At 36.1% G+C, this 14,587-nt stretch overlaps 1 protein-coding gene across 1 annotated transcript; it reads left to right on the forward strand.

Moving 5' to 3' along the window:
• Positions 7,728–8,903, forward strand: LOC109329145 (RING-H2 finger protein ATL63-like). Its single transcript, XM_019562820.1, has one exon. It carries the CDS (start codon positions 7,860–7,862, stop codon positions 8,652–8,654), a length of 795 nt encoding a protein of 264 aa, XP_019418365.1. The 5' UTR covers positions 7,728–7,859; the 3' UTR covers positions 8,655–8,903.

A 14,587-nucleotide genomic window follows, 5' to 3' on the forward strand; every position in this document is an offset into this window, starting at 1 on the left:
GTTAATTTTATTTGTTTGAGAAGTTCTTAATGCTCTTTTTAGATTGATCACCTAAAAACCGATTTCAAGTCATGAAAAATTACTTGTCTCAAACACTTAACAAATAAACTAAGAAGTAGTTGTACTACTTAGTTTATTTGCCAAGTTAAGCGTACTTTTCTTAAGATCTTATATTCATTACTACATCAATATTAGATTCGCCAATGACAAGGGTGTGACAACCTAGTCTCTTTATGGACGTAATATTGTTTAGTAATAAATATAAGTGATTATCATTCTACCATTTTAGGACATACACTAAAAGGAGAGTTTTAGAACTTGGTGTTTGGGGTTAATCAAAGTAAAATATAAGAACTTGTCTAAGTAGTTCAAACTCATAAGAAGTTGATAAATATCTTCTTTATTCAAAATGATATTGTATCCTCAAGAATTTGTTAATGTTTAGTTTATTTTTCTTGTTTAATTGTTTATGTGAAAAATCAAACAAAAACCCATCAAAATATGTTTAACCCATTATTTGTGCATTGACATGTTTATATGATTATTTCTATTAGGCAATTCCTTGTGGTTCGACATAACCTTATACTATACTACAATTGAATCTTGAAAGAGGTGTAAATTGTAAAATAGTAAAGTGTTATCAATAAATTTATTTGTTGAAAACACCTTTAATATACAAAAATGATGATACTAACTTACTAACTTTTATTTATTGTCATTTACTTTCCTCATTTTATTTATTCTTTAATACCAACCTTCCTTAATGAAGAAGTTTGGTTTGTTAATAAAATGAACTCGAAAGGGAGTAAATAATAAATAAATGTCACTTATATTTATTATTCATTTGTTCTTTATTTATTTATTTGTATCTAACAATTAACTATTCATCACTTTTGTACATTAGAATACCATTAAACCAGTGTTGGAATTTATTCCATAAAACCGATATGGTATTCAAAGGTACTTAATAATTATATAATAAGGGATTGCTTCGATACCATTATACTGGCGTTAGAATTCTCACAAAGCCGAGATGGGACAAATAAGGAATAACTCATTCACATGATTATTAAGAAGTAAGTTGTAACTGGAATATTCTTGAAACCATTATACCGGCGTTGGAATTTATTTCAACAAATCCGAGATGGCGAAAAAAGAGCAAAACCGAGTTCTCTTACTTAATCAAAATAAAAAGAAAACACACCATGAAAAAAAAGAGAAATAACCCTCCCAACAGATTGGCACCTTGCGAAGGGACGATTTGTCGAGAGGGGAAATCGCTCAAAATTATCTTTCTACATATAACCCGTCATAGTAGAATAACAAATATGCATAAAAATAGAGTTTAAGTGAAATTTGAGAGATCAGCGAACGAACCGAACCATATCTACTTTTCCTTTCGAATAGAAAGTGGTGAGTGATTGTCGTACTACCTCTTCTTTCTAGGATAATGGGATTGGCGGTAGATGGTTAGTGTCGTCCTTATCTTCTAAAGTTTTACCATAACTTTTAATAGAAGATTCAATTTTGACAAATTTCAAAATAAAGTAATCAACTATTCATTAATGTTGTTTCTTGTAAATATAAAAAGTCGTCAATAATTAATATGTCATATTTATCTAAACCATCAATAAATAATATACTTTTTTTTGAAATTATATTTAATATGTGAATTAAGAGTCACAATCATTAATATTGTACGATATGAATCTTTGAAATAATTGAGAGTCACAACCATTAGTGTTTTATGATGTAAACCTTTGAAATAATATTAAATAAGAGAAAAACATTTTTCAAGTGCTAAGGTTAGAGAAAAAGTATCAACTTGAGTATTATTTTATTATCCTGTTAATAGGAAAGTGGTGAGCGACTGTCGTACTGCCTCTTCTTTCTCTCTAATAAGGATAAGACAATATATACCAAGCCCTTATCTCATTACCCTATGTAATCAAAAGTGGTGAGCGGTTGTCGTATTGCCTCTTCTTTTATTTTAAAGGGGTAAAGTGATGTAGGGCAAAGTTGTACCTCTCTCCTTAACCTTATCAATTCACAATTTGGGTCCCTTTTTTATCATGTTAGTAAGAAAGTGGTGAGCGGCTATCATACTGTCTCTTCTTTCTCGCTAATATGGATAAGATGATATAAGTTAAACCCTTATCAGAGTATCCTATGTAATTAAAAGCGGTGAGCAGCTGTCGTACTGCCTCTCCTTTTTTATGAGGGTAAAATGATATGGGGTGAACTTTATCGTCCTCTGTAACTCTATCTACTTACAACTGTCTCACAAATTTTCAAACCACTTTTCATTAACTAAAATCAGTCAACACACAAATATTTTCTACCCAAGAACTACGTAGTCTTAATTTCTCTATTGCACCCAGAGATACGTAGGAGCAGGACGAACTCTTGCCAGACACAAAAATAAAACAAAATTTTTTTTTTAATAATAAATTGATTTAACAAGCTTTAGGGTATATCTAGTTCAATGCGATTATTGCGGGTATCGTTTGATAACCGGCGGATGGGGTGCTGATACCTTCCCTGGTCTGTAACCGACTCCCGAGTCCAGAGATCTAGTTCAAAGGCTAAGTCTTTCCAATATTTGGGCATCGAAGGAGTTTTCTACGTTTTGACCACAAAAACGTGGTGGCGACTCCAAAGCAGTCGTGTGACCGATGTTCGGCCAAAAATCGGGGTGCGACAATGTTCAATACCTCTTTGAAGGAAGAAATCCTTCATTAGAAACTCTCTTCCATTATCAGTCCTAATGATTTTTACTTTGGAATGGAACTGAGTTTCAGAGTAAGACACAAACCCTTTTACAAGGTGTGTGGTTTCATCCTTCTGTTTCATAAAAAATATACAGGTTAACATGGTTTTATCATCTACTATTGTAAGAAAGTATTTATGACCAAAGGTGGAGGGTGTGGATATAGGCCCCCATATGTCTTGATGAATAAGATCAAAAGCAACAATTGATTGAGAAATGTTAGATGAATATGGCAATCTTTTCTGTTTTTCTATATGACAAACATCACAAGGGTCTTGAATTTTATTACATCTTATAAAAGGAAAACTAGCCTACATAGCTTGAATTTTCTTATGAGATGGGTGGCCTAACCTAGAATGTCACAAATTGTAATCATTGTAACAAGTGTAAAAATTTAAATTTGTGAACTTTAGTGAAATTCTTGTTGAATACAGTTAACATATACAATCCTCTCCGTAGTTCAGCTGCACCAATCATCTTTAAGGAGTGTTGGTCCTGAATTTTACAATGATTGGTTGAAAAAATTGATGTGTAGGCTAAGCAGGTGGTAAGCTTGGATATAGATATTAGATTAAAGTTAAAGATTGGCACATATAGAACATTAGTGAGATAAAGTGAATCAGAGAAGACAACAATTCCTAAATAATTGGCAACAACATGGTTACCATTAGGTAGAGTAATTGAAAGAGGGTTAATCCTCTTGTAACTCTGATAGGCATAGAGGGTGCAACAGACATGATATGTTGCCCTTGTGTCAAGCACCCAATTTCTTGAATTATGTGCATGTGATGAAAAGATTTTACTTGAACTATGTTGATCTGAAATAGGAGCAGAATTAGATGCTAAGCTAACCTGGTTAGTGTTGTGAATTGACTGGTTCATTGATTCCTGAATCAATCTTCTTAGAGCATTGTGTTGGGATGGTATGAATGCAGATCCTAAGTCCATTTTGTCCTCTTTGTACTCCATCTTCATGGTATCTTCTTGATCATCAACCTTTGTATCCGATCCTGAATAGCAATTGATGTTGCTTGTGCTTGTTGGATAGCTAGGAGGAAATCTATGTTTCTTATAACATGTATCTATGTTATGTCCAATTCTTTGACAAAATGTATGGTTTTCTTGTCCTCTACCCCTACCAGTATTTCATGATCTTCCTTGGACATTGGGTTTGACATTCATTGTTCCTCTGTAACCACTGCCCCTACCTCTTTGCCTTGTGTCATAGTTGTTGTAACTTGAGAAATTGGCTGCAACAGCAGGATTTTCAAATAACATATGCCTTTCTTGTTGGATGAAGATCAAGAACACATTATTAATGACAGGGAGAGGTTGCATCAACATGATATGTGACCTAACAGCTGAGTATTTGTTGTTTAAATAGTTTTTGGATATGTTTGTATAGATAAAAAATAAAGGTAGGATTTATATAATTGATTTATTGTTAGAAAAATTATCATATTTAAATGGCTAAAATTATAATTTGGGTGCAAAATTTCAGTTTGGTTTTTGGTAAAATTCAATAACCGAATTGAACACAAAGACATAGTTTGGTTACCTCACTTAACCGCTAATTGTATTGCAAGAAACGAATTGTTCATGAATGGTTTGGTTTGGTTCCATAGTTTTCATGGTCTTTTTATATAAAAAATGCATCAATTAAAAATTGAAAATGTATTACAAAAGATTATATTTGTCCATAAAATGACAAACATTACTACTATTATTATTAGTAATTAAAATTGAAATTCGTAATTGCTTGCAAATAACATATATAATAATTATGTAATTTAGGAAAAAACGAATGATCACATATACAATAATACAATTCAGAATTAGTCACGTACATAAGAAATTAGTAAAATATATCACATTACAATTCACAATTAGTAATATATATAGCAATACATGTACAATAATGTATTATATATGTTAGTTTTAAATCTAGTATCACGAAAATTAGAACATATGTTACAAACATGATCACACTGAGAAGATATCACACACACATATATATATATATCAATTTAGTAAGTAGTAACATATATAACACTATCATAATAACAACTTAGTAATATATATAGAGTTAATTAACTGACGTCCCCTTATTTTTTGTGAAATTACATAAACCACCTCTCTATTTTTTACACATACAAAAAACTCCTAATTTTATATCTACATCGCATTGACTACCCCTATATGCAAAATAAGTATTAATTTTTTTAACAATGAGGATCCACTTACTCCAAGAGTAAGTTTTTTAAACTTATTCCCTATCATAACCATCAATTCTAGAGATATCTAATGATTTAGGTCTACTCACTAATTCAAACTATTGAATTTCCCTATAATTGATGGCTAGAATGAGGAGTAAATTTAAAAAACTTATTCTTGGAATAAGTGGATCCCCTCCCATTTTTTAAACAAAGAAAGGTGATAAGTGTAACCAAGTAAAACAAAATATGTTATATTGTGGAAACAAATACAAATAGTATATGAGTCAATACATTTTCATTATTTTTTGTTCGTTACAATATAGTATAAGATTGATTTAAATAATATCTTCTTAGTATTATTGATGCGTATTATAATGAACGAAAAATAATAAAAATGTATTGACTCGTATACTATTTGGATTTTTCTCCACAATATATCATATTTTGTTTAACTTAATTACACTTGTCATCCTTTTTGTTTAAAATATCACATTTACTTCTCATGCAGAGGTAACCAGTGTAATGTATGTATAAAAATCCAGGAGTTATTTATAGGTGTAAAATATGGAAAAGTGGTTTGTGTAATTTCAATAAAACTCAGGAGGTGTCTGTGTAATTTACTCATATATAACACTATAATCAATATAAAATTGATAATTTAAGCTACAAAATTGGTTGAAAATTTCTCTAATATTTAATTTTAATATGCAGTTTCGCTCCGTTCTCACGGTTCCTAAATTTCTAAACCATGAATCGAACTGAAGATAAATGGTTCCTTAAAAAAATAACAGATTTAAATCGTGAAACTAAACTAAACCATTTTTATTGTTTACTTTGATTATATCAGTTTTGCGGTTTAAACCATAATCACTTAATTGCACCCCTAAATATAACTATTACCTAAAGAGGGTAAAATCTATGTACTCTTAGTATAAAAATTTATACATACTCACCATATTTTTTATCATTCATTTGAGTTACTTTCTAAAAGTCAATAATAATTAAATATATAATAAATAATATAATAATAATATATAAAACTGATAGGATGGGTGTGGATACATTATTTTTCAATTATGTTAGAGGTGTTGGTATGTAACACGTATTGGATACGAGAATTATCTCTATTGAAAAATATGTCAGCGCCTAGGTATTTAGCTCGCCTTTCCCAAAATTACGTTGGAGAAGTAAAGAATATTTTTTATATTTTGCGAAAATTCCAAGAGTCAGAATCACAGACCCTTGCCTTGGGATCCTCTCCCTATTTTCACCAAATTGACTAATTGAAATATCAACCTTTTCTTTTTTTCATTCAATAGAATAAAAAATACTTCAATTTGTTAAAATAAAATATGTAATTTATGATAAACTTCAGTTTTAAAAGTGTAAACAAATAAAGTAGTTGTGAGTTTGACCCTTCACAATAATATTTTGTGAAAAACTAAATCATTGTGAAAAAAATAATTATTTTCAAATGAAAGTTTGTCGATATTTTAAATGAAAATTGATTATTTTTAACTAGTTTTAATTTGTATGAATGTATGGCCAATATTATGTTATAACATTAGGATCAATTCATTGATTTCCTAATCAAACAAACTAGGAAGGTCTGATTTTATAGTTGAACTGATATGTGTAATCCGTTTTTCATAACACTAGTTTAATTTGGAATAGTTTTGTAAAATCAAAATTTTCTTTTCAATGACATTTGAGCTTCATTAAAACAATCCTTAAATATAATTATAAGCGATAATTAAAATAAATATAACATTATCCAAATGTTATATATATTAAGACTGATTTAATTTGATGAAACTTTAAAAAGTGCCTTGAAAACCATTGTTTTGATAATCTTTATTTTAACATGTACAAAAACGAATTTACTATTTCAATACTACAATCCTTTTTAAATTTTAAGTATTCCATTAGCAAAACATGATTAGCATAACCTTTTTCTTTAATAAAATCCTTCACATGAATCCAATAAAGCTCATCTACCCTCTACTACCTGCTGCCGTCGCCTTCACGAGTCCTTCATTTGTTTTTTATTTTCTCTTCACCATCCGTGCATAATTCCCCATTTACCTCCTTGGATAAAGGACTCTCCTTTGACTTCAAACACACCCCTCTCTCTAATACAACACAAATGCATGAGAAAGACAAACTTGTTGCTAACCATCACACGCAAATGTACCATTTGCTTGAGGCAACACTCCCTTAATTTATTCCCTCCCTCTCACTTGACTTGACTTTCACGTATCGAACACACACTTTCACATAAGATCTCAACCATATTCTTTATTTTTCGTTAGTCACATTGATCTTTCCTACTATGAGACAATTATTTTCAACCTTATATACATAATTTAAGCGTGTCATATTGCGAACTGTATTACATGATGTGTCTGCAAGGTTACGATTACGGCAACCTTTACAATTGTATCACCATACAATTATGGTGTAACATTAAATTATGATGATAAGATTGCATCATTATACAACCAAACCGAATTAGATCACATTCGAGTTGCATTAAATCAAATTTATCCGGTACCGTTCTGCATGAAATTAAAAAATATTTTTTTTCAATTATAAAATGGTTTAGATCGTGGCTACAATCCACAATACAATATCCACAAATGTGACTATTGAAATTGCAATACAATTACAATCACAATTTAAAATTATAGTGAGTGATAAAAGTGACGGTTTTATCTTAAAAGAGACATGTCAACAACATTCTAATCACTATATTCCCTATCTTAATTACTCCCTACATTCAAGTTCATTTTTATTTTTTGGCAAAAATTATATAACCTTTAACTTGGGTCATTCTTCACAATGCTAAACAATCTGATTCATCTAACAAGACCATGAACTCACTTAGTCAAATGTTTAGAAACATATTTTCAGACAACAGCAACATCATGCTTGCAGCTATCATTTCCTTGCTCCTAGTCATACTCTTTGTGCTTCTCCTCCATCTCTATGCCAAGTGGTTCATATTTCAGGCTCAAGCACGTGCCCAGCGCCGCCGTCGTCCCACGATAACCACCGTGACTGTCTCCGATGTCCTAGGCCCTGCAAGGTTCCACCACTTCCACAGCTTCAACATAGAAGACTCGCCCCTCTCGAGTTCTAACACTAAAGGCCTTGATTCTTCTATCGTTGCTGCAATTCCAAAGTTTATGTATAAAGCTGCTGCAGAAGCAGAAGAGCAAGATGATGATGATGGTGATAAGGTTAAACAAGAATTGGAATGTGTGATTTGTTTGAGTACTTTTGAAGATAGTGAAATGGGAAGGTGTTTGCCAAAATGTGGACATGGTTTTCATATGGAGTGCATTGATATGTGGTTGAATTCACATTCCAATTGTCCAATTTGCAGAGCTCCTGTTGTGGCTGGTTCTCAAGTACATTCAGTAGGTAATGTTGGGGAAGGTGATGATTCTGCATTTGTTGAGATTGGGGTTGATGATTCTATTGTTAATCCAAACTCTGAGATTAGAGAGAGTGAGAATGGGAATGAGAATGGAAATGATAACGCAGGAGTGAGTGGTTCTGTGTCAGAAGCTTCATTTTTGTTGTTTGGGTGCTCTTTAAAGGGAATCCTGAATAAAGTTTTCTCATCTTCCAATGTAAATGAATTGCATGCTTCAGAGCCATGAAAATGAGAGAAATCAACAATTTCACATTATGTTGTCAAATTGTTCTTGATCTTGATCTCTTGGAGATGTCAGATTTTCTTTTCTTCTGTTTTCCTTTCTTTTCTATTTTTCTCTATTTGCTGGGCTATGATAGATTGTTGTAAACTTGTAATTAAGTTACTAGTGGAGCAAGAAAATAGTTTAAATATGCAAGTTTATAACTTTCTTTACAAAATTAGATAAATATTCAATTCTTTTTATTCTGTATCATCTCTTTCTTCTTTCATTTTTTTGTGGGGGGGTTGGGAATGTGATCTTCATTACATCATACCCCAGCTGATTTTAAGGTTCGATAAATCTATCAGCACAGACCAAATCTAAGCCAATTTATGAGCATCAATCTTAACTTTATTTCTGTTATAAGTGAGTCAACTAGAAAGTTGCAACCCTTCCATTATTGCTTTTTTTTTAACACAGTTAGTAGTATAGGAAAGTAGCAAGTGTAAACAATAACAGTAGGTGCCTCAAACCAAAGTAAAAGACAAAAGACAAGACTTTTATTGGATACCAGTTCTGTCATGATTCACTTTTAAGGGTAATTGATTGTTCTGTATTATGCTGTTTCTGTCATGAACTACTGGTAAAAAAATAGTGTTATTTGTGCAACTCATTTTTTTCTCCCCCAGCATAGGTGTATGACTAACCCGCTAATTTAGCAATTCAGTTTTCTAGCTTTGCATGTTAAACAGTAAGGTTACTCTTGATTGGGAGGTCTGAGTTCAAATTTTAGAAACAGTTTATCATATAGGAAAGTAAACTACATACAACTACCCTTTTAGGCTCAACTAGATGAGATTCTCATTCAATGAGCCGCCTACAGATAAAGTTTACTCACTGATATAAACAATAACCCAATTCACCCTTGTTCCATCCCTTTGCGAGGATCGGTCAATACTGGTTGATCATTAGGAACCATACTCTTCTTTAGTATTTGAAGGAGTTATCGGTGATGGATGAGGAATGGTCGGTGATGGATGAGGAATGGTCAATGATGGATGCCCGGTTGAATGCAAGAGATCAGAAAGCTTGGTCGAAGTATCATGTGAACCTGTCGGGGGAGGTACTTGAAAATGTTCTCCGACAATCAAGTCAGTTATGTATTCTAGAGAGATAAGGGGAGTAAATAAGAGAGAAGTTAGAGTAAGTAGCAATAAGTGTAACAATAAATGAGGGAATGAGAATTAATTATACTCCCTCTGCGGTCTCTCATATTTATAGAGTTTAGGAAATGCTGAGATGACACCTGGTCATTGGTCAGAATCTAACGGGTAGAATGGATGTACTTTCCTTGCCTGTCCTGTGGATCTGCACTTGTCGAATTGTCAGGGGCATGCAGAATGTACAGGCAGCGTGGCTGGTGGTCTGTTATCTGACATTGAAGGCGAGCCAACGGCGCATTAATGCTGGGATCTGAGGTGCACTAAATAGTGGGTCAGAGGTATTAATGCTGCGTCAGGAGCATTTATGGCATCTACCACAAGTAGGCCCATCTGAGGCGAGTAACGGGGATATGTAGGATGTTGTATAGGATGCTCGGGATGAATGGAGGATAGCCCGGATATACCCGGGGTAGAATAGTTGCCCCTAGTCTATTAGGTTGGTCAGGAGTAACCGGGATGATAGACTCTTTGGGGTGGATGGAGGATATCCCGGATGTGACCGAGGTAGAATAGTTGCACCCAGTCTACTAGGTTGGTCAGGAGTGACTAGGCTGGTAGAATCAAGTCATTTTGACTTGGTGTAGTCAGGCATATGTAGGTATAAGGATAGGTCATGATGGTTATATATTTCTAGGCTAACACGTGGGAGATCGGTAATACCTTTTCTGATGGCCTCAAGTGTCTAAGCGACGCGTCTGCTCGTTTCGGCTCCTTTTCCTCGTTTGTTGAGCCACCGTTGGATTTTTCTTGAGAGTTTTTGGACGGGTGTGATGGGAGGTGATGTTGGGCTTCGGGTATGGCCTGGGCCCAACTTTCATCAAAGTGTATCGTCCACCAGGTGGGCTCACTGATTTCTACCGGGATCATAGCTTCGACCCCGTAAGTGAGGTTAAAAGGTGATTCCCCTGTGGTGGAGTGAGGAGTTGTATGGTAAGCCCAGAGGACATGATGTAATTGCTCCGACCATTCTCCCTTGGCTTCTTGCATTCTTCTTTTTATCTCTCGCAGGAGGACCTTGTTAGCCGCTTCTACTTTACGGTTTGTTTGGGGGTGTTCAACCGAAGTGAAGTATTGTTTGATGTTAAGGCACGACAACAACTCCTTGAACTTTCGGTTGGAAAATTGAGTCTCATTATCAGTGACAACTGCGACTGGTATTCCGAACCGCGTTATATTGTTTCTCTAGGTGAATTTTCGGATGTTGGCCACCGTGATACTAGATAAGTGGCTCAGCTTCAATCACTTAGTGAATTAATCTATTGCTACTATCAGGAACATAAGTTGCCCGACTGTTGGTGGAAATGGTCATAGGATGTCCATACCCCATTTTCAAAATGGCCATGGGACCATTGTGGTTGTCAGCTCTTCGGGCGGGGCCTAGTGAAGGTCAACAAACAACTATTAGGGTGTGCATTTCTTGGTTAACTTGGAGGCATCTTTTTCCATGGTCGACCAATAATATCCTGCCCGGAGTAATTTCTTGGTTAATGATGCCATGCCGAGATGATGACCACAACTTCCCTCGTGGATTTCTTGGAGGACATACCGAGCCCTATCTAGGCCAAGGCATTTTAGCATTAGAGTAGAGAATCCTCAACGATACAAACAACCTTGTACTATTATGAACCATGAACTGTGCTTGAGGAACCTTTATCTATCTTTCTGATCCAATGGCAAGTCGCCGTCGGTTAATTATTTAATGATTGGACCAATCCAGTTATCCGGGATCTATATCTGCTCGATCGCCATGACGCTGGGTTGCAGGACTGTTCCTTGAACCACCAATCTGTTATTGCTCGGACTCTTTGTGCTTGCCAATTTGGACAAAATATATGCCCGGACATTCTGTTCCCTGGGGACGTGTTGGATGGAGGTTGCCTCGAATTTGGCCATCAATTCCTTAACTTTGGTCTGGTACTTCCCGAGTAATACATCTTTTGTTTGGTACGCTCCCTTAACCTGAGAGACGACAAGTTGAGAATCACTGCATATGGAGACCTTTTCTGCTCCGATTTCCCTGGCCAATCGCAGGCCATCCATGCATGCTTCTTATTCGGACTGATTGTTTGATGTAGGAAAAGTGAAGGTGAGTGAGTGCTCAATGGTCATCCTTTGGCCATTATCTAACAAGATCCCCGTTCCACTGCCCCAAGGATTGGATGAATCGTCGACATAGATTGTCTATATTTGCTCAAAACTACTGGGTTGCGCAGTCAGTTCGACAACAAAGTCGGATAGGACCTGACTCTTGATAGTCGTTCTAGGATCATACCGTATATCAAACTGTGAGATTTCAATAGACCATGAGATCATCCGCCTGACTAGCTCTAGTTTGTGCAAAATCTAGCGGATTGGTTGATTGGTTCTAACCACCACAGTGGGGGATTGAAAATACTGTCGTAGCCGTCTTGTTGCCATAAAGAAGGCGTAGGCGACCTTTTCCAATTTCTAATATCTGAGCCTCGGGCCTTGTAAGGCCTTGCTGGTGAAGTACACTAGGTGTTGACCCTCTTCATTCTCTCTGACTAGAGCGGTTGCTACGACCTCGTATATTATTACTAAGTAAACATATAGTGTCTCTACAGGTGCATGCTTAGAAAGCATAGGGGGAGTAGCCAAGTATTGTTTGAAAGTCTGGAAAGCTTCTTCACAGGCATCTGACCAAGTAAAAGTGTTGCTCTTTTTTAGGAGTTGGAAGAGTGGGAGGGAGTGTTTTGTGGATGTAGTGAGGAATCTGGACAATGCCGCCAACCGCCTATTAAGCTGCTAGACCTCCTTGACTGACTTCGGGTTGTGTATGCCTATAACTGCTTGACATTTTGTTGGGTTAGCCTCGATACCCCGGCTGGTTAACAGAAAACCTAAGAACCGGCCGGCCTCGAATCAAAATGTACACTTGTCTGGATTGAGGCGCATGTTGAACTTGCGCAACTGGCTAAAGATAACATTCAGGATGGTTACATGATCCTCTGCCGGTAAACTCTTGGCAATCATGTCGTCCATGTAGACCTCCATGTTCTTCCCAATCTGATCTCCAAAAATAGTGTTCATCATTCTCTAGTACGTGGCCCCTACGTTTTTCAGGCCAAAAGGCATGACCGTGTAGTACTAGGCCGCTTTGGGTGTAATGAAGGCAGTTTTGTCTTAATCTAGGGGTACATGGGTATATGATTTTACCCGGAATAAGCATCAATAAATGATAAATATTTGTACTCGGGGGAGTTGTCCACAAGATGATCAATGTTCGGAATGGGGTATGGATCTTTTGGGCATACTATGTTTAAATCTGTATAATCCACACACATCCACCATTTCTCAAATGGTTTCTTGACCAGCACGACGTTTGACAGCCAAGTGGTATATGCAATCTCTCATATGAACCCGACTTTTAGTAGTTCAGATATTTTTCGAGTAACCTCGACTGTCCTCTCGATACCCATCTTCCTTTTCTTCTGGGCCACTGATTTTGCCCCTGGGTTTGTTGTGAGTCGGTGGCACGCGACTGAGGGGTTAATTCCAGACATGGTCGCAACGGACCAGGCAAAAAGATATTTGTTGGTTTTTAAGCACTTGACCAATTTGGATCTCTAAGCTTCGTCGAGAGTGCTGCCAATATATACTAGATTTTCTTTTGACGGGCCAAGTTGAAGGGAGGTTTTCCCCCCTCTAACTGAGGGTGGAATTCTCCCTCATCCGTTCTCGCATCTAGCTCCACTAGGTGTACGCCTTGTTGTCTTTTCTTTGGGTGTGGTGTCTGTACTTAAGTGTGGTTCGGCCGTAGGCTCATCTGATAACAACTTCTTGCGCTTTGTTGGTCTCCCTTGACTGTGCATACCCGGAAGTCAGATGAGAGAAACTTCATGCATAGATGTAGGGTAGAGACTACTGCTTCGAGATGGTTCAATGTTGGTCGCTGAGAAAAACCAAATTAAAATAATACTTTTTGTATAAAATATCACAATCTTGTATATTTGTATGTATATTTCTTTTTTATGTGTTTTGTAGGATTTAGAATGAAGAAAAGAAGGGAAAAAAACTCATGATCAAAAAGCAAAAAAAGTCAAGAAAATTAAGGTGCTTAATCAGGCAGCTAAGCATGGGCTAAGCCCCGCTGAGCTGACCTGGACACTAGCCTGACCTGGACACCAGCTTGACCTAGATCAAGCTGCTTAAGCAAGCAGCTGAGTTGACCTGCTTGGCCGCTCAGCCTAGGACCAGCCTAGTCCTGGCATAGTCAGACCTCCGATTGACACGTCAGACACAAGTTTGGCACATGTCCAAGCTGTTGAACAAGCAGCTTAGCGGTCAAACCAAGTAGCTTAGTGGAGAACCAAACTCCTGACCAGATCAACAAGCACTAGGTCACGTCCCAGTCAGCACGGTCAAAGCTGCTGAACAAGCAGCTTAGTGGTGAAACAGGTGCGTTGAGCGGTGTGCACCCAGACTTGACTTAACCATCAAGCAAACCATGAAGTCACCCATGACCTCACCTCAAGTAGCCCACCATAGGCTTTTCAGAAGTAGCTCACAATAGCTGGTTTCATAGCCCACAACTAGCTTTGATGAGTCAAGCACAAGGAGGTGACTAAGCTACTTGATCAAGGGACCAAACCCATGTTGAAGGGTTTGTTCAGCTGCTTAGTGGTCCAGCCAAGCAGCTCAGCAGTCTAAAAAGAAATTCTATAAATAGGGACCAATTCATTCGAGCAAAAAAGGGGGCCAACAACATTTGAA

The sequence above is a fragment of the Lupinus angustifolius genome, chromosome LG16, assembly GCF_001865875.1.
Source record: "Lupinus angustifolius cultivar Tanjil chromosome LG16, LupAngTanjil_v1.0, whole genome shotgun sequence".
Lineage (NCBI taxonomy): Eukaryota > Viridiplantae > Streptophyta > Magnoliopsida > Fabales > Fabaceae > Lupinus > Lupinus angustifolius.

Coding starts and splice junctions, on each gene's coding strand:
- LOC109329145 (XM_019562820.1), top strand. CDS start 7,860: ATGAACTCACTTAGTCAAATGTTTAGAAACATATTTTCAGACAACAGC.